The sequence below is a fragment of the Pituophis catenifer genome, unplaced genomic scaffold, assembly GCF_029215685.1.
Source record: "Pituophis catenifer annectens isolate HBS135680 unplaced genomic scaffold, rPitCat1.0.hap2 SCAF_8, whole genome shotgun sequence".
NCBI classification, from domain to species: domain Eukaryota; kingdom Metazoa; phylum Chordata; class Lepidosauria; order Squamata; family Colubridae; genus Pituophis; species Pituophis catenifer.
The window spans coordinates 30358717-30380297 of NW_027256888.1; the positions used below are offsets into that span (position 1 = coordinate 30358717).

At 42.4% G+C, this 21581-nt stretch overlaps 1 protein-coding gene across 1 annotated transcript in view; it reads right to left on the reverse strand.

The window, feature by feature from the left end:
- Nucleotides 1-21581, reverse strand: part of NEK1 (NIMA related kinase 1) — a 93970-nt gene that overhangs the window by 46504 nt on the left and 25885 nt on the right. Inside the window, exons 12-18 of the mRNA XM_070948562.1 lie at nucleotides 18113-18172; nucleotides 17866-17913; nucleotides 17681-17728; nucleotides 17508-17582; nucleotides 17242-17414; nucleotides 17020-17151; nucleotides 3015-3117 (exon numbers count right to left, since the gene is read on the reverse strand). Of these exons, the coding sequence (XP_070804663.1) occupies nucleotides 3015-3117; nucleotides 17020-17151; nucleotides 17242-17414; nucleotides 17508-17582; nucleotides 17681-17728; nucleotides 17866-17913; nucleotides 18113-18172 (639 nt within the window). The remainder of the gene's footprint in view (nucleotides 1-3014; nucleotides 3118-17019; nucleotides 17152-17241; nucleotides 17415-17507; nucleotides 17583-17680; nucleotides 17729-17865; nucleotides 17914-18112; nucleotides 18173-21581) is intronic.

Here is a 21581-nt window from a genome sequence, read left to right on the forward strand (position 1 = left end):
TTTGTTCAAACACAATGTGCACAATTATTATGCAAGTGAGTATTTTGACCATATCATCATTTTTATGCATATTTCCCACCTCCAAACTGTATAAACTTGAATGTTTAGTGGATATAAGCTGATCAGGTGATGTGTATTTGAGTAATGGAGGAGGAAATCAACATCCTATATCCATGATGGCGAACCTAGGGCATGCGTGCCACAGGTGGCACGCGGAGCCATATGGATGGGCACGCGAGCATTGCCCCAGCTCAGCTCCAGCGCGCGCCACCTGATTTTTGGGCTTCCGGGCCCACCGGAAGTTGGCAAACGAGCTGTTTCTGGCCTCCAGAGGGCCTCCAGAAGGGTGCAGAAGGCCATTTTTGCCCTCCCCAGGCTCCAAGAAATGCTCTGAAGCCTGGGGTGATCGAAAAGGGCCTACCAGGCCCACCGTGCCATCGTGTGCCAAAAGCGGGGGGGAACACATGTGCATGCACGGGGTGGGGCGCACTGAATTATGGGCGCGGGCACGCGTGCTCGCAAACCCCTTGCTTTTGGCACACAACAGCTGCCCTATATCAAGGTGTGCATAATTAGTAGGCAGCTTCTTTTCCTCAGGCAAAATGGGCTAAAAAAGAGATTTAACTGACTCTGAAAAGTCAAAAATTGTAAAAAGTCTTTCAGAGGGATGCAGCACTCTTGAAATTGCTCAGATATTGGGGCATGATCACAGAACCATCAAATGTTTTGTTGCAAATAGTCAACAGGGCTGATTTCTTTTGTTGAGAAAAAAAGACGCAAATTAACTGTCAAATATTTGAGAAGAATCAAATGTGAAACTACCAGGAACCCATTATCCTCCAGTGCTGTCATATATTCCAGAACTGCAACCTACCTGGAATGCGGAGAAGTACAAGGTTTTCAGTGCTCAGAGACATGGCCAAGGTAAGGAAGGCTGAAATCCGACCACCACTGAACAAGACACATAAGTTGAAATGGCAAGACTGGGCCAAGAAATATCTGAAGACAGATTTTTTTATGGCTGATGAGAGTGACTCTTGACAGACAAGATGAATGGGCCCGTGGCTGGATCAGTAATGGGCACAGAGCTCCACTTCGACTCAGACGTCAGTAAGGTGAAGGTGGGTACTGGTATGGGCTGGTATTATGAAATATGAGCTAGTTGGACCTTTTAGGATTGAAGATGGACCAGTGGTGAAATGTAAAATTTGTTACTACCGGTTCTGTGGGCATGGCTTGGTGGTGGTGGTGGTAATGTGACTGGGTGGGCGTGGCCAACTTTTTTTTTTTTTTTTTTTTTTTACTTTTAAAGGCATTTTTTCTACAACCTTAAGAGGTTGCAGAAAAAAATGCTTTTAAAAGTCTCTGACAATCCCAGCTGAGCCGCGGGATCATGAGAGGCTTATTTTTTTTTACTTTTAAAAGCATTTTTTCGGCTGAAGAGGTTGTAGAAAAAATGCTTTTAAAAGTAAAAAAAAAGCCTCTGATGATCGTGCAGCTCAGCTGGGCAGGGGTGGGGGGGCAAGGATTTTTGCTACCAGTTCTCCGAACTGCCTGCCGCCATCGCTACCAGATTGGGCGATCCGGTCTGAACCAGGAGCATTTCACCCCTGCTAGTTTTTAGAAGACACTTTCTTCAAGCAGTGGTACAGGAAACAGTCTACATCTTTCAAGACCACCATGATTTTTATGCAGGACAATGTTCCATCGCATGCCTCGAAGTACTCCACTGCATGGCTAGCCAGTAAAGGCTTCAAAGATGAAAGAATAATGACATGGCCCCCTTCCTCACCTGACTTAAATCCTATTGAGAATTTGTGGGCCCTTCTTAAACGGGAGATTTATGGTGAAGGAAAACAGTATATCTCTCTGAACAGTGTCTGGGAGGCTGTGGTTGGGTCTGCACAAAAAAGTTGATCATCAACAGATCAAGAAACTGACAGACTCCATGAAGGCTTATGACTGTTATTGAAAAGAAGGGTGGCTATATTGGTCACTCATTTTTTTTTTGAACTGTCAGAAATGTTTATTTGTAAATTTTGAGTTGTTTGTTCATTATTCTGACTTTAACAGATGAAACTAAATGAGATGGGAATTTTTTCATTTTTCATTTAGTTGCATAATAATTCTGCACACTAACAGTTGCTCAATAATTGTGCACACATAGATATTTTCCTTAGAAAGCCAAACCCCCACTTTTACTTTCTTAAATATTCAGGTTTGAGGTTTATTAACATTTTGGATTGACTGAGAGCACTGTAGTTGTTTAATAATAAAATTAATCCTCCAAAATACAGCTTGCCTAATAATTGTGCACACAGTGTATAGTAGGAAGCTATGGTTCTCATATGAACAGCCCAATAATTATATAATTATGTATAAAACCTATATCATAAAATAGTAAAGTATGTGAATTAGAACAAGGCTTTACTTTGGTATAATTTGTTTTAGGTGTATTAAAGAAAGCAAAGATCCATATATATTGAAGGAATTTTTTTTTCTACTTTAATTCTCCATTGCTCCCTTAAGTCTTAGAATATAATTTAAAAAGTGATTTAATTAAAAGGAACTTATTAGGAAAAGCAAGAATGCTTGTTTGCCCAAATTTTAAAATTAATTCACAATGCAGTTGGATTAATCAGAAGTTAGGAAATTATTATCAAGAAAATATACGCAGACATACATGACTGCATTTTAAAATACATGTTAGGATTTATAACTATTATTGTCATATGAACTGCAAACTATAATCACTGTGTATTAAAGAAAATAAAAAGAAAGATGCAAAAGATATAATAGAAATAAAATAGTTTCTGACAATAAGTAATAATAAAAAATATTTTATTTATATTTCAAGGACTGTTTAACCAAGATTCTAAGATATACAAATTATATTAGTCTTGTCATAAAAGTTATTAGATTTTAATAGATAATAGAAGATTAAGTAGATAACAGAGTTAACAATAAAAAAGATACTTCAAATGCCTGCACAGTAGAATGCCAAAGTTTCATACCATATGTCCTTCAGCGCGGGCTTTGTTTTGCATGGCTTCTCGCTTCCGTTGCCAGAATTCTTCAACTTGTTTGGCTCTTTCTGCAGCTATCCATCCTTTTTGCCTGAGTATAATATGAAAGTTGAATGTATTAATACATCTTAATATATCTAAAATAATCGCAAACAGAAGAGAGTTTTATAGATGTGTATGTATATATTTTGTTTGTATGTATAAAATGTATATATTTTTATATACATGTAGGTCTTTGGTTATTCGGGTCTTCTCCCACGTAAAATTGGAAGTGTCTTGGTGACGTTTTTATATACATTTGTATATATATTCGAGACCGCCTTCTACCACATAGCTCCCAGCGACCGGTAAGATCCCACAGAGTCGGTCTCCTCCGGGTCCCATCAGCTAAACAATGTCGGCTGGTGGGCCCACAGCCTTCTCTGTGGCTGCCCCGGCTCTCTGGAACCAATTACCTGGGTCTGGACCGCCCCCACTCTATTGGCCTTCCACAAAGCGGTGAAGACCTGGCTCTTCCGGCAGGCCTGAGGCTGTTGATCTCGTTATGATCTTGCGAGATCCGGCCACGAATTGGAGTGCATGTGTTTTAACGTTTTTAAAGTTTTTAATGTTTTACTTTTTAACATTTTTTATAGGATTGTTCGCATTGTTTTATTCTTTGTTGTAAGCCGCCCAGAGTCCCTTGGGAGTTGGGCGGCATAGAAATGTGACAAAATAAATAAATAAAATAAATAAAATAATTGCAAACAGGAGAAGAGTTTTTTATATATGTGCATTGCCTTGAGTTACTTATAAAAATAACAAGAGACAGAATATTAGAATTCAAATAAACTATTTTAACATGAAATATGAAATTTAATATTAAATTCTATTTATATGAGGAAAAGTTACAAATATATTGAAGGAAGTCACTGTGATTGTTAACTGGTTCCATTCAAGTTGGGCTGCTACTTGATAAATGCTGATCCTCTATTTTAATTCAGCCTTCTCTGATTAGTGGTGCTCATTGTTGTTGTTCTTGCATTTGATATGTTACCTTGCTCATTAACCTGCAGAATTTTCAGCACAAGATATAGCATATCTGTTTAAAAAATTATTTAGTAGTCAATGCAATACAATTCAGATATAAGTACTAATTTAAGAATATTCAATCAATCAATCAATCAAAATAGAGCTGGAAGAGACTTTCTAGGTCTTCAAGTCCAACCCCCTACTCAAGCAGGAGACCTTATATCATTTCAGACAAGTGACTGTCTACTGGTAGGACATGTCAAATTTTTCATCTTTCAATTTCCAAACATAAGGGGTGCTCAAAAGTTGTAACATGCCTAGGGATTGTCAATATTTTTTTTAGATTTTATTTTTATTATTTACAAATAAAAAAACATATAATTTTCAAACAGATATGAGTTATATATAGGTACATAACACAAGACATAAAGACAACCATAAAGAAGGACTAACCGGGGGTCGTATCGAACCCCCAGATACTTATTCATAAATTACATCCCGGTAAATCCTTTTGTTCAATTAGCGTTGGCTATTTTAAACACCAAATGCTATCTCATTATAATTAATGAGATAGCTAAACATCGTGCAATTGCAAAAATAACCGCAAATTTGAATTCTTGGTGTAAAAACACATTTTTAGAACCCCTCAGTGAAAAAAAATTGGAAATTAATTTTCATTCCATTAAATGACATGTACTTCTTGCCAGTCTCTTCTTAAAAATCTCCAGTGAGGAAGCACCCACAACTTCTGAAAGCAGACTGTTCCACTGGTTAATTGTTCTCACTGTTAGGAAGTTTCTTCTAAATTCCAGGTTGCTTCTCTCCTTGATTAGTTTCCATCCATTGTTTCTTGTCTTGCCCTCTGGTGCTTTGGAAAATAAGTTGACCCCCTCCTCTTTGTGGCAACCTCTCAAATACTGGAATATTGCTGTCATGTTCCTCCTAATCGTTCTTTTCTTTTCTAGCCAAACACAAATCCTGCAACCATTCTTTGTATGTTTTTGTCTCCAGGCCTTTAATCATGTTAGTTGCTCTTCTTTGCATTTTTTTCCAAACTCTCAACAGCTTTTTTGTAATGTAGTGACCAAAACTGTATTCTAGGTGTGGCCTTACTAAACGGTACTAATATTTCATGTGATTTTGATTCTATGCCTCTGTTTATACAACCAAGGATTGTATTAGCTTGTTAGGCTACTGCTGCACTGTTGTTTCATATTTAAGCCTAGGACTCCCAGGTCCCTCTCAGAGTTACTGTTTTGGAGCCAGATTTCATCTAATTTGTACTTATACCTTTGGTTTATCCTGCCTACGTGTAAAACCTTGCTTTTCTCCACATTTTGTGTTTCATTCGCATTTCATTCACAGTTCATTTTGTAGGACGGAGCCCATTGCTCAAGTCTATCAAGATCTTTTTGGATCCTGAGCTTGTCTTCTGGGGGGTTGGTTATTCCTGCTAAATTAGTGTCATCTTCAAATTTGATGAGTTCCCCTTGTATTCCCTCATCTAAGCCACTTATGAAGATATTGAAGAGTACTGGGCCTAAGACAGAACCTTGTGATACCCCACTACTTACTTCCCTGCATGTACTGTTTCCCCGAAAATAAGACCCTGTCTTATATTTTTTTGAACCCTGAAATAAGCGCTTGGCCTTATTGCCATGTGCTCAAAAGCCCGATTGGGCTTATTATCAGGGGATGTCTTATTTTGGGGAAAACAGGGTAGATGTAGTACCATTAAGGACTACTCGTTGTGTACGGTTTGTCAGTCAGTTACAAATCCATCTGGTGATGATGCTGTCTTTCCCACATTTTTCTAGCTTACCAAGGAGTAGGGTGTGATATACTTTGTTGAATGCCTTACTGAAGTCTAAGTATACTCTGTCCACAACGTTTTGCTGATCAACTAATTTAGTCACTTTGTCAAAGAATGAAATAAGATTGGTTTGGCATGATTTTTAACAAACCCACGCTGGCTTTTAGTTATATCTTTTATTTATTTCTAGATGTGTGCAGATCTATTTTTTGATTAGGGTGTGTATATGCGTATATTCCTAGGTGTTGATGTTAGGCTGATTGGTCTGTAATTTCCTGGGTCTGTTTTTTTTTTCTTCCTTTTTTGAGATGGGAAACACATCAGCTCTTTTCCAATCCTCAGGTAATTCCCCAATGTTCCAGGATTTTTGAAAGATATAGTACAATGGTTCTGAGATAACATTTGCCAACTCCTTCAGAACTCTGGGATGTAATCCGTCAGGTCCCAGTGATTTATATTCATCAAGCTCAAATAGGTGTTCTCTAACCATTTTCTTGCTTATTTTTATTTCTAGTCTGTCTTTTACAGTTATGTTTTTGGTAGGTTGGGCTATAGGATTTTTGTGTGTGCATGAAAACTGATGCAAAGAATGAGTTATGCAGTTCTGCTTTATCTCTGCGGTTATTTCCTTGCCATCTTCTCTCTTAAGTGGACCTGTTTCCTTGACCTTTTTCTTAAAATTATTTTTTTAAAATTATCTTTGACTTTTGTTGCAAATCTTTGCTCATTCTCAGTCTTTGCTTTCCTGATTTTGCAGATTCAGGCTGTCTGCTAATACCATCTTACCACGTTTCCAAGAAAATAAGTCCTATCCCCAAAATAAGCCCTAGTATGTTTTCTGCATGTGCATCCAATATAACCTCTACCCCCAAAATAAACCCTATTTAAGCACCTGGCAGCCACCCACCTACCCATTCTATCTGGTTGCTCGCAGTGCCGACACAAGGTGAGGTGGGGGGGTGGAGCTGCTACACACACACCGGCTTATCTCAGAGCCCCCACAGCCAGGCCATCCACGTCCTGACAACTGCCTCGCAGCAGCAGCAGCCATGTGCAGCAGGAGCCCATGTGGCCACCAGTCCATTTCTTCTGGCACCAGCACAGCATTGGAGCAGAAGGCTGAGTGACAGGGAGTTGTCCCGCACAGCCTTACCTCGAGGCCCCTGTAGCAAGGCTGTCCGTGCTGTGACAACTGCCTCGCCTCATGGTGCTGGCTCCAACAGCCACATCCTTAAAGACCCTGTATGGCCGGGCCACTTCTGCTTGCTGGCGGCCACAACAGAGCAGGAGGCTCAGCAATGCACCAGTGCCGCAGCCATGAGATGAGGGCATGTGGGCAGCTCCACCCTCCCGCCTCATGGCTGCGGCATTGGCATGTCACCCGGCCTCCTGCTCCAGGGCCATGCTGGTGCTGGAAGAAGTGAGCAGGTGGCCACGCAAGGTCTTACTGGACAGGGCTGTTGGAGCCACTGTCACGAGGCAAGGCAAGTGTCGGGGTGTGGATGGCCTGGCTGTGGGGGTCCTGAGGTAAGCCAGTGCGGAGCATGTGGGACAGCTCCACTCCCCTGCCTTGTGGCAGCAGCACTGAAAAGGAACAAGACATCTCCCAAAAATAAGCCCTAGTGCTTATTTTGGAGCCGAAAGAAAATAAGACCGGGTCTTATTTTCGAGGAAACATAGTAGTTATATGTCCTTCTTTTCATTTTTTGTATTTGTCCTTTTTGTCTTTTAGTTTATCAGAGAGATCTTTATGCAACCATGCTGATTTCTTCTTGGATTTCTTGTTTTTCTTTTTCAGTGGTATTGTGGTAGACTGCTTTTCCCATGCTTCTTGAGTTGTTTTCTTCTTTAGGAAATTTTATCAATGGAATTTTTCTTAGGCTCTGAGTTCGTTAAAATCACCTCTTTTGAAGTTTAAAACACTGGCTGGATTATGTTCTATTCCTTTTGTTTGCATTATATTGAATTCCAATATGACGTGGTCACTCTCACCCAAAGTTCTGGCAACTTCAACTCCCTCTATCATTTAGTAAGAATTAGGTCCAGTATAGCTTTTCCTCTAGTTCCCTCTTACCTTTTGGATGAAAACGTTATCAGCTAGGTTGGTTTAATCTCCCACTTGCTGCAGAGTTTGTCTCCCAGTTGGTATCAGGGTAGTTAAAGTCTTCCATTACTACTGCAGTATTAATAAATTAATTATTAATTATTTAGCAAAAAGTTCATCTATTTCTTCTACTTGGTTGGATGGCCTGTAGTATATGCCTATAGCAATGTCATTCTTTTTTTTTTTTTTATAATGACCCATATGGATTCTAGGTGGTTTTCATCCTTGGTTTTGTGGTTATCTATAGAGATGTAGGATATCTGTAGAGATTTTATATATAATGCAATTTCACCTCCTCTTTTGTTCCGCCTGTTTCTTTTGAATAGTTTGTATCCTTTCATCAGTACATTCCAGTCATGAATTTCATCTCAACAACTTTTCAGTAATGGTAACTATATTTTATCTACCTTCATGTACTAATACTTCAACTTCACACTGTTTGTTCCCTAAACTTTGAGCGTTAGTGTATAGCCATTTCAGTCCTTTATGGGTCTTGGGTATGTTTCTTATATCTCCTACTTTGTATCTGGATTTTCCATCCTCTCCATCATTTTCTACTTCACTGTTTTTCCTTTCTTCATCTTCTTCCTCTTTACATCCTACCTCCTTATATGATTGGTTATCTAGTGGTTTTTGTTTGGAATTAGGTTCTAAAGGTCTTGAAGATTTCCCCCCTCCTCAATTTTAGTCTGAGCCAGTCATTTTCTGAATATATTCTTTCCAGTTCTTGTAAGGTTGACTCCATTCCTTGCCAGTAGTCCTTCATGTAGGTAATGCAGACCATGGTTTAGGAAACTAAAGTTTTCTTGATAACACCAGTTTTTAAGACAGTAGTTCATTTTTCAAATCCTTTGCTCCCGTGTTGGATGTTGGCCTTTTGTTCACTGTATAGATGAAAACACCACTTGAGCTTTAATTTTCTTCCCTAGCTGTTCATAATCTCGTTATTGTTTTTAGATTCATTGTTGTGTCATTGGTCCCCACGTATAGTAGAAGAGAGGGGTAGTAATCTGTGGGGTTGATTATTTTAATAAGATTCTCAAGTTACATCTTTAATTTTTGCTCCAGGGAGACAACATACCTCCCTAAATTGACTGTTTGGTCTGCAGACTATTGTTTCTGTTCCCCAAAGAACTGAATCTCCAATCACCAATATTTGCCTTTTTCTCTAAGAAAGTCTGGGATACTTTTCTTCCTGTCATAAGAATGCTGGGAATGTCTCCTTTTTAGAAACTATTGATGATGATATATATGTGTGCATATTTTCTTCCAGGGGGAGGCTATGAAAGCGATTGTTCAGTTTCAGAGGGGCTTTTCTGCAGTGGGCTAGGGTAGATAGTAGGGGCTTTGCCTAAACTATTTTCAGTCTATCATTGAAACACTTGAAGTATGGATTTACTATTATAAGCAGGAGGGGGAGGGGAAGAAAAATTAAAAAAGAAAAATGCCCAATGTTATCATGGCCTTCAAAACTAAGAAAACACGGAATAATTGAATATTTCCTAATCTTTTATTTTAAAATGATATATAAACTACAGGTAGTCCTCAATTTACAACAGTTTGCTTAGTGACCAAAGTTACAACGGCATTGAAAAAAATGACTTACGACAATTTTTCATGCTTATGACAGTTGCAGCATTCCCAGGATCATGTGATTTACATTCAGATGTTTGACAACTAACTCACATTTATGACAGTTGAGTGTCCCAGGGTTATATGGTCACCTTTTTCAACTTTCTGACAAGCAAAGTTAATGGGGAAACCATTAACCATTCACTTAACAACCATATTACTGATTTAACAACTGCAGTGATTCACTTAACAAATGTGGCAAGAAAAGTTGTAAAATGGGGCTAAACTCACATAACAAATTTCTCATTTAGTAACATAAATTTTGGGCTCAAATGTGGTTGTAAGTTGAGGACTACCTGTAGTTAAGAAAGTATATGATGATACTTAGGTTTTAGTTCCCAGAATAATTTCTAATGCAATATACAGTAATGCAGGACAATTTAAACTTATCAGATCATTGCATTTTGTATACCCAGAGAACAAGTTAAAACAAGGCTGTCAAACTCGTGGCCTGCGGGCAGATTCCGTCACGCGCTGGCCACCCCTGGTTTAGCGAAGAGGAAAAAAATCCAGATATGTCACGTGACGACTCCGTGACATGAATTTGACACCCCTGAGTTAAAAGGTCTCAAATGGAAGAACAAAAATGCAGATCATCTTGCAAGGGACCCTGACTCAAAAAAGAAGTAATCAATCCTTTTTTCAGGAGCTTGCTTTCACTTTTTACTTTGAAGTTGCTGGATGACTTCCTGTCCTCTATTAGGCCTCAAAACACAGGGAGTAGGGTAGACATTGGTAGCAGCATACATTATTTATAAGTTTTATTTTCTTCTAATATTTCCATGTTTTTTATTCTAGGAAAAACAGGTTCCCATTGTTTTAATATTTCTGGATATTTTAAAATCTCTTTACTTCTGATACTGATGGATTTCAACTCCCAGTAGACTAACCAGCATGCCAAACAACAGGAATATGAAGATTTAGAGCTACTCTTTGCATGCGTGCGCATGCACACGCACAAACACATGCCAACTCTGTATGAAGAGACATATCTACTACACAGAACTATTATTCATTAAAGGTTTTGGACTGTAATGAATACTGAATTTTTACACTTGTGAAACTGCTTAGGAGAAATTTAAGTGATGACATGGTGTTTATTATTAACATATTAAAAACTAGTTAGAAATATATGTAGGACATTAAGATATAATGAAAATTTCAAAATTAAACCCAGCAACATTCCATGTATGTAAATAAAAAAATATGCTCCTCAGAATCTCATCCTAATAACATCTCCCTCTGTCACACAACGCAATGTGGAGCCAGAGGGGAAAAAGGATCTATCCTGACTTTCCAAGACAATTATATGAGTTCTATAGTCTAGTATATAAATACTAGACTATAAGAAAAGAGCTCTCTCCATTAGATGCATTTTGAATAATTTAAAATGGAATATATTAAACGTACATTATTGGAAGTTAGCAATTGAGCATAGCATTACTTATAAACATGTGTTTTATCTTTTAATCATATCACATACTACACATTTTGACATTTTAAAATGGTTAGCAGCATTGTAAAAGATAAAAGGGAGGTGAGACAGTTCTACCAATAATATTCATTTCATTGATGAATTCACCAGACTGAATTTAATCCAGTGAAATTTAGTTTTTAAAAATTTATTTTTAATGGTTAATTATCCATTTTACATCTTTTGTGAAGTCCCCTGTCTGAGCTTTGGGCCTCCATCGCTGCATTTTGGAGATGTATACGACTGCAGATCTTCTTGCGCTGCGAGATTCCCCCTTCTCGCAGATGTGGCCCTCCTCACTATCGAGGGCCCACCTCAAGGAAGGGTTTTGGGACCCAGAGAGGTGGCATGTGAAAACGAGGGGATTGAGGGGTTTTCTAACAAAATTTTTAGTCAAATTTTTAAGGGGTCCTAGGGAGGGGGAGGGTCAGATTGGAATTCAGGCTGTGGGTATGGGGGATAACCCACAAGGGGGAGGGTCGGGTCTGGCAGTGAAGCGTGGCATGGGGGATGGGGGACCCGGGATCGAGGGGGGGGTTAGAGCTTGTCCGGATAGTTTTTTGAACATCAGTACTGTAGGTGGGAGGGGTAGATATGGCGGGAGCAGGGGGCCATATCGTGTTAGGGGAGTGCGCACTCGCTGTCTACGAGCGGTGGCGTGCTCCGGCCCCCAAGGCTCTACTCGCTCCTCAGGTTGCATAGACCCTCAGGACCCAGGCCTTCGGCTGATGCTGTGCAATGCCAGGTCCGTAGTAAATAAAGCCCCCCTCATCTGTGATCTTGTGCAGGAGGGGGGTGCGGACCTGGCAGGTATTACGGAGACCTGGTTGGGCCAGGAGGGGGGGGTTCCCCTCGTTGAAATGTGCCCGCCAGGTTTCCAAGCATTCCATCAGCCGAGGTCACAGGGGAGGGGCGGGGGGGGTAGCGGTTATCATTAAAGAAGGTCTGAGACCGAGGGAGGCCACTGTTCCTCAGATGGCCGGCTGTGAATCCCTTTTTGTGAAATGGGGTCATGGGGTTCAGATGGGTTTGCTGATCACGTACCTGGCTCCCTGCCACGTGGCAACAGCCCTGCCCGAGCTACTCAACGTCATCGCCGCGGTGGCAGTTGATACCCCTAAGCTTATGGTCATGGGGGATTTCAACCTGCCGTCCGTGGGTGAGACGTCAGAGATGGCTCGGGAGTTCATGGCTTCCATGACAGCTATGGACCTGACCCAGTTAATTCATGGCCCTACCCACACAGGGGGAAACACGCTGGATCTGGTTTTTGTCTCTGGACAGTGGTTGAGGGATCTTGATATAGGGGATATAGTTACTGAACCCTTGTCATGGTCAGATCACTCTCTCCTTCGTCTCGACTTTCGAACCGCTGCATCCCGCCGCAGGGAGGCGGAGCCGGTCAGATGGTTCTGCCCCAGGCGCCTGATGGAACCTGACAGATTCCAGACGGAGCTTGGGCCATTTCCTGAGGTTCTGGCACACGCCTCGACTGGAGACCTGGTGGCCGCCTGGGATAGGGCGGCTGCTGGTGCTCTGGATCGGGTCGTGCCTTTGCGGCCTCTGACCCGGCGCCAATCTCAATTGGCTCCTTGGTTTACCGAGGAGCTGAGGGAGTTGAAGCGCCGGAAAAGACGCCTAGAGAGTAGTTGGAGGGCCAGTCTTCTTGAATCTGACCGGACACTAGTAAGATCCCACATTAGGAATTACTTAGTGGTGATAAAAGCAGCGAAATGTAGTTATTTTGCTGCTCTTATTGCGTCATCAGATAATCGCCCGGCCGCCCTCTTTAGGGTGACCCGCTCCCTGCTCCACCAGGAAGCGCGGGAGGACCCCTTGGAGGGTAGAGCCGAGGATTTTGTTCAGTATCTGTATGACAAAATCACTCAGATTCGGGAAGATTTGGACTCCGACTGGGTAGTCTCAGGGGGAGAGACAGGGGCAGGTCTTGAGAATGTTATCTGGGATGAGTTTGATCCTGTGACCCCTGAGGACGTGGACAGGATTCTGGGTAGACTGAACGCGACCACTTGTTTATTGGACCCGTGTCCTTCCTGGTTAGTACTGGCTTCCCGGGAAGTGACACGAGGCTGGCTCCAGGGGATTATAAATGCTTCGCTGAGTGAGGGTGACTTTCCCGCCGCCTTGAAAGAGGCGGTGGTGAGGCCTCTCCTCAAGAAGCCTTCCCTGGACCCGGCAATGTTGGTAAATTATCGTCCGGTCTCCAATCTTCGCTTTGTTGCGAAGGTTGTTGAGAGTGTGGTCGCGCAACAGCTCCCCCAGCACCTGGATGAAATGACGTATCTGGATCCGTTCCAGTCGGGCTTCAGGCCCGGGTACAGCACGGAAACGGCATTGGTCGCGTTGGTTGATGATCTCTGGAGGGCTCGGGACAGGGGGTGCTCCTCTGTCCTGGTCCTGTTAGATCTCTCAGCGGCTTTTGATACCATCGACCATGGTATCATGCTGCACCGGTTGGAAGAGTTGGGGGTGGGAGGCACTGTGTTGCGGTGGTTCTCCTCCTTTCTCTCTGACCGGTCGCAGTCTGTGTTGACAGGGGGACAGAGGTCGACCCCGAGGCCCCTCATATGTGGGGTGCCGCAAGGGTCGGTCCTCTCGCCTCTCCTGTTCAACATTTATGTGAAGCCGCTGGGCGAGATCATCTGTGGTTTCGGGGTGGAGTACCATCAGTACGTTGACGACACTCAGCTGTACATCTCCACCCCGGATCACCCCAACGATGCCCTTTAAGTGATGTCCCGGTGCCTGGAGGCCGTACGGATCTGGATGGGGAGGAACAGGCTCAGGCTCAACCCATCCAAGACTGAGTGGCTGTGGTTTCCGACGTCCCGATATAGTCAGTTGACGCCATCACTGACTATTGGGGGCGAATCATTGGCCCCCACGGAGAGGGCTCGCAACTTGGGCGTCCTCCTGGATTCACGGCTGTCTTTAGAAGAGCACTTGACGGCCGTGACCGGGAGGATTTTTCATCAGGTTTGCCTGATTCGCCAGTTGCGTCCCTTTCTGGATCGGGACTCTTTACGCACGGTCACTCATGCCCTTGTCACCTCCCGCCTGGACTATTGCAACGCTCTCTACATGGGGCTCCCCTTGAGGAGCACCCGGAGGCTCCAACTGGCGCAGAGTGCGGCCGCGCGGGTGGTAATGGGAGCGACATGGCGTTCCCATGTAACACCTCTCCTGCGCGAGCTGCACTGGCTCCCGGTGGTCTTCCGGGTGCGCTTCAAGGTTTTGGTTACCACCTTTAAAGCGCTCCATGGCTTAGGACCCGGGTACTTGCGGGACCGCCTACTACCACCAATAGCCTCCCACCGGCCGGTACGCTCCCATAGAGAGGGGCTCCTCCGGGTGCCGTCAGCCAAACAATGCCGACTGGCGGCCCCCAGGGGGAGAGCCTTCTCTGTGGGGGCACCTACTATCTGGAACGAGCTCCCCCCAGAGATACGGAGGATCCCGGATCTGCGCACCTTCCGCCGCGCCTTAAAGACCTTACTATTTCACCAGGCCGGCCTGGCCTAATTTTCCCCCTCTTTTATAAAAGATTTTTAAAATTTTAAATATCTTTTAGTATTTATATATTCAATTTTAAATTGGTTTTAAAAGTTTGGGGTTTTAAATCTGTCAGGGCCAAAATTATTTAATTTGATTTTATTCTATTTTTTAAATTTTGTATTGTATGGGTTTTTATTGTTTGGCTGTGCACCGCCCTGAGTCCTTCGGGAGTAGGGCGGTATAGAAATCTAATAAATAAATAAATAAATAAATAAATAAATAAATAAATAAATAATCAGCACTGTAATACCGCCGCCTTCATAATGACTTAAATTTTAAACACTAAGTGCACTAAATGGAAACAATACTGTTAACTAATAAGTGGGTAATATTGGGTAAGGTTTAAAAATTCCTATACAAGCTGCTTGGGAAAAAAATCTTCCCACGATTCCTTCACAAGTGCCTTTCTATATTGGACTGTTCTTGTATTATGCTTATAGTACTAAAACTCTTGTGTTTGAAACCTTTAACTGGGTGAAACAATACATCATAGTGCAATAGCTTTTGAACCAATGTACCTCAAAAGGGCTAATTTACAGAATGTGTCAAAAATCTGGGACCCATGTCTCCCATGGGATTGAAACTTGGCAAATTTGTGGTTGTTTCATTGCTGCCCCAGGGCCACCCAGAGGTTTAGTGGACCACTACCAGTCTAGCCCTTTGAAGGCTGAGAGGACTTGCTCTTCCTTTGGTTTCTGGAGATCAGGGAGACTGGTCCTGCCCCAGCCTTCTGGAGGCTATGTAGACCAATCCCACAATAACTATCGAAGTGAAGTCACAGTCAAGCTGGAAGGAAGTTGGAAGCTGTTCCATCTCCCACTTCTACTCTTTCCCCTTAGTCATTCTGTTTCTGTTTAAGTAAATATCTCTGAAACAATAACCCAGTGGTTCATGGGTTGTCTAGTAGTCTTTTAAAGAAACGTTTTTTGAATCCTTTCATATCTGAGATGAGGCCCATGGTCACCAAAATTTGGATGAAGGTGATTTACTGCCATTTCTAAAATACATACCTTAGTAGACTAGTAAGTCTACTAGTAAGCACATAAACAAATTTAAGATGAAGTGAGATTCTTTGTATTTTTTGATATTTTCAATGTTTTATATAATGTTTTAATGTAGGGGTGTCTCTGTATTATTTTACTTTAGGTATTATTGTTTTATTAATGCTATTTTATTATTTTTGTTTCTATTATTATCTAATAAATATTTTGAAATACTTTTATTTAGTGGGTTGCCCCATTGCTGTATAAATATCCAGGGTACATAAGATAATTTTACGTTACCCTGCCGCTTTCAGATACCAACCTTGCTACAACATCCAATGTTGCCATTCAATTTTGCCAATATTGAGCAGCACTCAAAATTCGTCACATAATCACCAGTCTTATAAACTATGTTTAATGAACACCTCCTTTGTCATATTAGAGAAACTGGTAACTTGATATAGTCTTCCACATACTAATCTTTTATGTTCCCCTATACATACCGTATTTTTCGGAGTATAAGACGCACTTCCCTCCCCAAAAGTGGGTGGAATGTTTGGGCGTCTTATAGAGCAAATGTTGCCTCTGCCTATCACCGCCTCCGCGCACCCCATTTTCAGCCTCCATGTGCCCATTTTTGACCACCTATCCCTGCTGCCTGGAATGGGCTGAAAATGGGGTGTGCGGAGGCCGAAAATGGGGAGCACGGAGGTGGCAATAGGTGGCAGCGGCGATGGGCAACAAAGGGCAGTGGCGATCCTTGCAGCCTGGAACAGCTGATAGGCGGTATTCCGGGAGGCAGATCCAACCACCAATCAGCTGCTTGTGCTAAATCAGGCTGTGCTGAAGCTGACCAGGCTGTTTGCTGTTAGGAGGCAAATTGCTGGGAGGCAGAGACAGAATTTTTTTTCTTGTTTGCCTCCCGAAAAGCTAGGTGTGTCTTATAGTCTGGAGTGTCTTATAGTCTGAAAAATATGGTACCTATCCATTCTTTTAGATTGTTTTTCTATATTCTCTGTTTTTAATTTATATATCTTTTATATCTTCTAGCTTTTTATAATTTTTTATATTTTTATTTTTAGTCTGATCTATCCTCTGTGATTTTTGAATGACTGTACTCCACCTGTTTATGCTGTTTTATGGTTGTAATAAAGATTTGATAGTAGGCTGCCCAGCTGAATTCTGTGTGGCTTCACAAAATTAAAAGAATAATAATGTTGAAATGTAATGTAAAAATTTTAGTTTAATGTGTGAAATAGAGCATGGTATCTTTAGAAGCAATGTGTGAAGCATGAATAATTAATGTACTTCTTTCAGGTATCTCTTTGAGCACCCATGTCTGTGATTCTCAGTACACTGTTTCTTCATCTACACACACAGGATATGTATCATTACTCAACCTGTTTGCATTGGCTTGTCTAGAGACCTTCTCCAATCTTTTCATTCCTTTTCTAATAGCATCTGCATCAGATGAATGATGGTAAGCTGCAGACCCATTATGAATTCCTGCATGAATTCCAGGTGGAGATCCTCTGTAGATAAATATGCACAGTAATTTTCAGTGCCTCAGGCCAAAATTACATGTTATGATTTTTTTTTTTTTTTAATGAAGGTAGACATACCTTTGACTAGGCTCTAGACCAGGCTTTTCATTCAACTTTACATCTTTTCCTTCTATTTTAAGATTTTCTTTTTGTTGCTGTATCTGATCAAAAATAGCATGGTAGTGTTCATATGGTCCTCGACCAGGAACAGGTAAAGGCACAATAGCTCCTCCCCCACCAAAATACTGAGCCTATGAATGTAAAAAGAAGTTCTTGTTTGCTCCTCTTCACATTTGTAGTAACTATAAAAAGTAATTTCATATAGAAAGATAGGAGCTCCCAACCTTGAGTTCATTACTTCCACCTATGCTAAGAACATTTCTCCATCCTTGCTCTCTGGCTCTGTTTATTCGTTCCATCTAGAGAAGAGGAGGAAAAATTAAAACTAGACTTTAGAATCCAATGAAAGTTCTGAAAACCGAACTTCCTGATTAATGTTTAAAGTCCAACATTTTACCCTTTCTTTTCCAAGTCTTCTCATTTGCTCAACCTTCATATCACTGATCTAAAAATTAAGGATGAAAATATTTTTAATTGGCAGCAATCTAAGTTATTTAACATCCACAATTAATCATAAGAATGTTGCAGATTCCTATAATCTGTCAAAAAATCAAAACAAAAATAGCAAAGCCTTAAATTTACCTGCTCACGCTGTTGTTTTTCCTCTAGCCTTTTCTTTTTAACTGCTTCCTGAAAAATGGAAACTGATTTAAAGTATGAATTATTATCATATTCTGATTAGGATAGTAATGACTCAATGGCACAAAGGTGTATTCTCATTTAGAAAATGGAAATATTCTATTGTAAGGAAATGAGGAAAGATTTCAAGATTTTTATTTATTGTTTTTAAAAGCTTCTAGCCTAATTTCTTATTTCCTTGTCTATATACCTCAAACATTTTCCTCCTTTCGTCTAGTAGTTTCCCTTTCTTCAATGGAGGTGGAGGGCCCTAAATAAAAAGTGAAACTGCAAATTAGCAAGAACTTACATATTACATATTGAGAATGTGAAATCAATAGTTTAAAACTAAACTTTACAATTATTGTTGTGGGCCCAGAGCATTTTTACTAATAAATAGATTAACTTTTCACAGATATATTAGTAAAAGCTTATAGTTTACAAAGTCATCTTTATGTTTAGTTCTTAATGCTTTATTATTTTAATGTTATTTTAAATAATGACTTGTTTTATTCCTCAATTATCTGTTAAATGTAACCAAAAAAGATGGAAAGGAGTATTTTCAAATTAAATATTAGCAATTACTCTCTCGGACGATATGTAGGAATACAGGTAGTCCTTGACCTACAACCAATTGCTTAGAAACTATTCAAAGTTATGACGGACCTCTGCAGAGCTATTTACAACCTGGATCTGAAGTTTCAATAGCCGGGCTCCCCCCAGTCACATACCACATTTTGTGGCTTGGCAAGCAGACTGTATTTATGGCCATTTTCAGCACCCTGCAGTCACACAATTTGTTTCCTCTGTAGAAAACTTGTGCTAACTTCCAGTTTCTGGCAAAAACAGCCATGTGGACAAAGGATTTGCTTAACAACCATAGCATTCTCTTAACAACCACCACATGTGCTTAAATTGGGCATGGTAATGTTGTGACCCTCTGAACAACCGGCATGACTTACTACTGAAATTCCGGGCTTAAGTTTAGTCCATAAGTCAAGGACTACCCATACTATCCAATAAATCTTGTGAAATGAGTACCTTGCTTTGCTAAGCAGTATTTGTTTAAGACCATATTTTACAGTTTACAGATTAAAAAAATTAACAAATGAATAGTTCTATCTTTTTTTTTTTTAAAAAAAATGCTTATAAGAGCCATGACATTTTTCTAAAACGAACATTGCCTTACCTGAATGTTCCTTTTCAGAGTACTGCGACTGCAGTCCATAGCTGGGATCTCTTCCTCTTGCTTCACTTTGACTGGGTGATATTTTAATTAGAGTCTCTCTCCGTGCTGTGGCCACGCCTCCCATTCCCATAATGCACCAGTCTTTGAAGGAAGGCGCGACCAGAAAAAGGGTAACAATCAGAAAAAATGTAAAAAAAAATCACATAGAAGCCAGCAAATGGAACGGCCCCCAAAAGGAAAAAACATAGGGAGGGGATGGACTGCAGTCGCAGTACTCTGAAAAGGAACATTCAGGTAAGGCAATGTTCGTTTTCCAGAGTACTGCTCCTGCAGTCCATAGCTGGGATATACCCAAGCTCAAAATACAAGGGCGGGACATTAACAGCCTCCAGAGTCCTGTGCCGCAATGACACTCTGCAGGACTCGACGGCCAAAAGAAGCCTCAGCGGAGGCAAAAGAGTCCACCTTGTAATGCCTTATGAAAGGCGTCACCGAGGACCAAGTGGCGGCCCGCCATATATCTGACACTGATGCCTGAGTGGCCCAGGCAGCAGTAGTAGCCGCGCTACGAGTCGAATGAGGCAAAATTCCAGATGGAACCGGCTTAGATTGATGAGAGTAAGCCGTGGAGATGCACGCCTTGATCCATCTACCCACGGTCGACGAAGACACCTTTTGACCCAAAGACCTCGGATGGAATGAGACCAAGAGGGCTTCCGTTTTCCGAAAGGACTCAGTCCTACGAATGTAGCGACGGAGAGCCCTCCGGACATCGAGAGTGTGCCACTCCTGTTCACAATGGTGCCTGGGCGACGGGCAGAAGTCCGGGAGAACTAGTTCCTGGGCACGATGAAAATAGGAGTTAACCTTTGGTAAAAAGGTGGGGTCCAAACGAAGGACAACAGTGTTGGCGTGGAAAATACACAAGTCTTTCCTAATTGACAAGGCCGAAAGTTCAGAAATTCTCCTGGCGGAGGTAATCGCCAAAAGAAAAGCCAGTTTGAGCGACAAGTACTTGAGGGATACAGAACCCAGCGGTTCAAAAGGTGAAACCATAAGAGCCCGAAGAACAAGGGAAAGGTCCCAGGTCGGGTAACGATGAACCGGTGGGGGACGTAAATTCAGAGCCCCATGCAGAAAATCTTTGAGCAATGGATGCTGAGACAACGAAGAATAAGGTGGACATTTAATAACTGTAGACAAAGCGGCGGTCTGCCGACGAAGGGTGGAGGGAGACAGACCCTTATCCAGACCAGATTGCAGGAAACAGAGAATGTCAACCATCTGGGCCGACGTAGGGTCCACCAGGTTGTCAGCACACCAGGAACAAAAGGTTCGCCAAGATGACTCATATATATGTGACATAGAAGGTCTCCGAGAAGCCTGTATGGTATCTATGACGGAATCGGGGAGGCGGTCCTTCCGCAAAATGACCCGCTCAAACACCATACGGCCAATTGGAGCCATCCTGGATCTGGGTGGCAAACAGCCCCTTGGCGCAGAGACAGACGGTCCGGTGGAATCACCCATGGAGGACGTATGGACAGAGACACGAGGTCTGCGTACCAAGGCCGACGAGGCCAGTTGGGAGCCACCAGCAGGAGCTCTGCTTGTTCCTCCAACAACTTCCGAATCACCTGAGGGATCAGGGGAACCGGAGGGAACGCGTACAAAAGGCCGGGCGGCCAGCTGCATCTGAGCGCGTTGTGGGCCTCCGCCCTCGGGCACGGATAACGAGTCACAAACCTCGGGAGTTGGTTGTTCGTCGGGCTGGAGAACAGATCGACAGTGGGAAGACCGAAGATGGTGGTAGCCTCTTGAAAGATGTCTGGATCCAGTTGCCACTCTGACTGGTCTATCAGCTGTCTGCTGAGCCAATCGGCTCGGACGTTGTCTACGCCCGAGATGTGATCGGCCCTCAGAGATAGAACGTGACTCTCGGCCCAATTCAGAAGCTTCTCGGCCTCCAGCATCAGTTCTCTTGATCTTGTGCCCCCTTCCCTGTTTATATGGGCCTTGGCCGTAATATTGTCCGTGAGGACAAGGACATGACGGCCCAGCAACTGGGATTGAAAATGGCAGAGAGCCAGTCGGATCACCCTCAGTTCTAGTAGGTTGATACTCCGGTTTTGCTCCGAAGCTGACCAGCGGCCCTGCACCATCTGATCGCGAAGATGGGCCCCCCAGCCTGAGAGGCTGGCGTCTGATGTCAGGGTCAGCCGATTCGAGAGTAGAAAGTGTGACCCCAGGAGAATCTTGGGGCCTGTCCACCAGTTGAGGGACAGAACAATTTGAGGTGGCAGAGATACCTTGTGGAGAGAGTCGCTGCGGCCCGTGCGTTGAAAGGGGAGCAGGAACCATTGCAACGGTCTCGTGTGCCGGCGAGCCCACGGCAAGATGGAAAAACAGGAGACCATTTTCCCCAACAGTTGGGACAGTTGAAGGAGAGGAACCGAACGTTTGGACCGAATGAGATGAATCAAGTCACGAA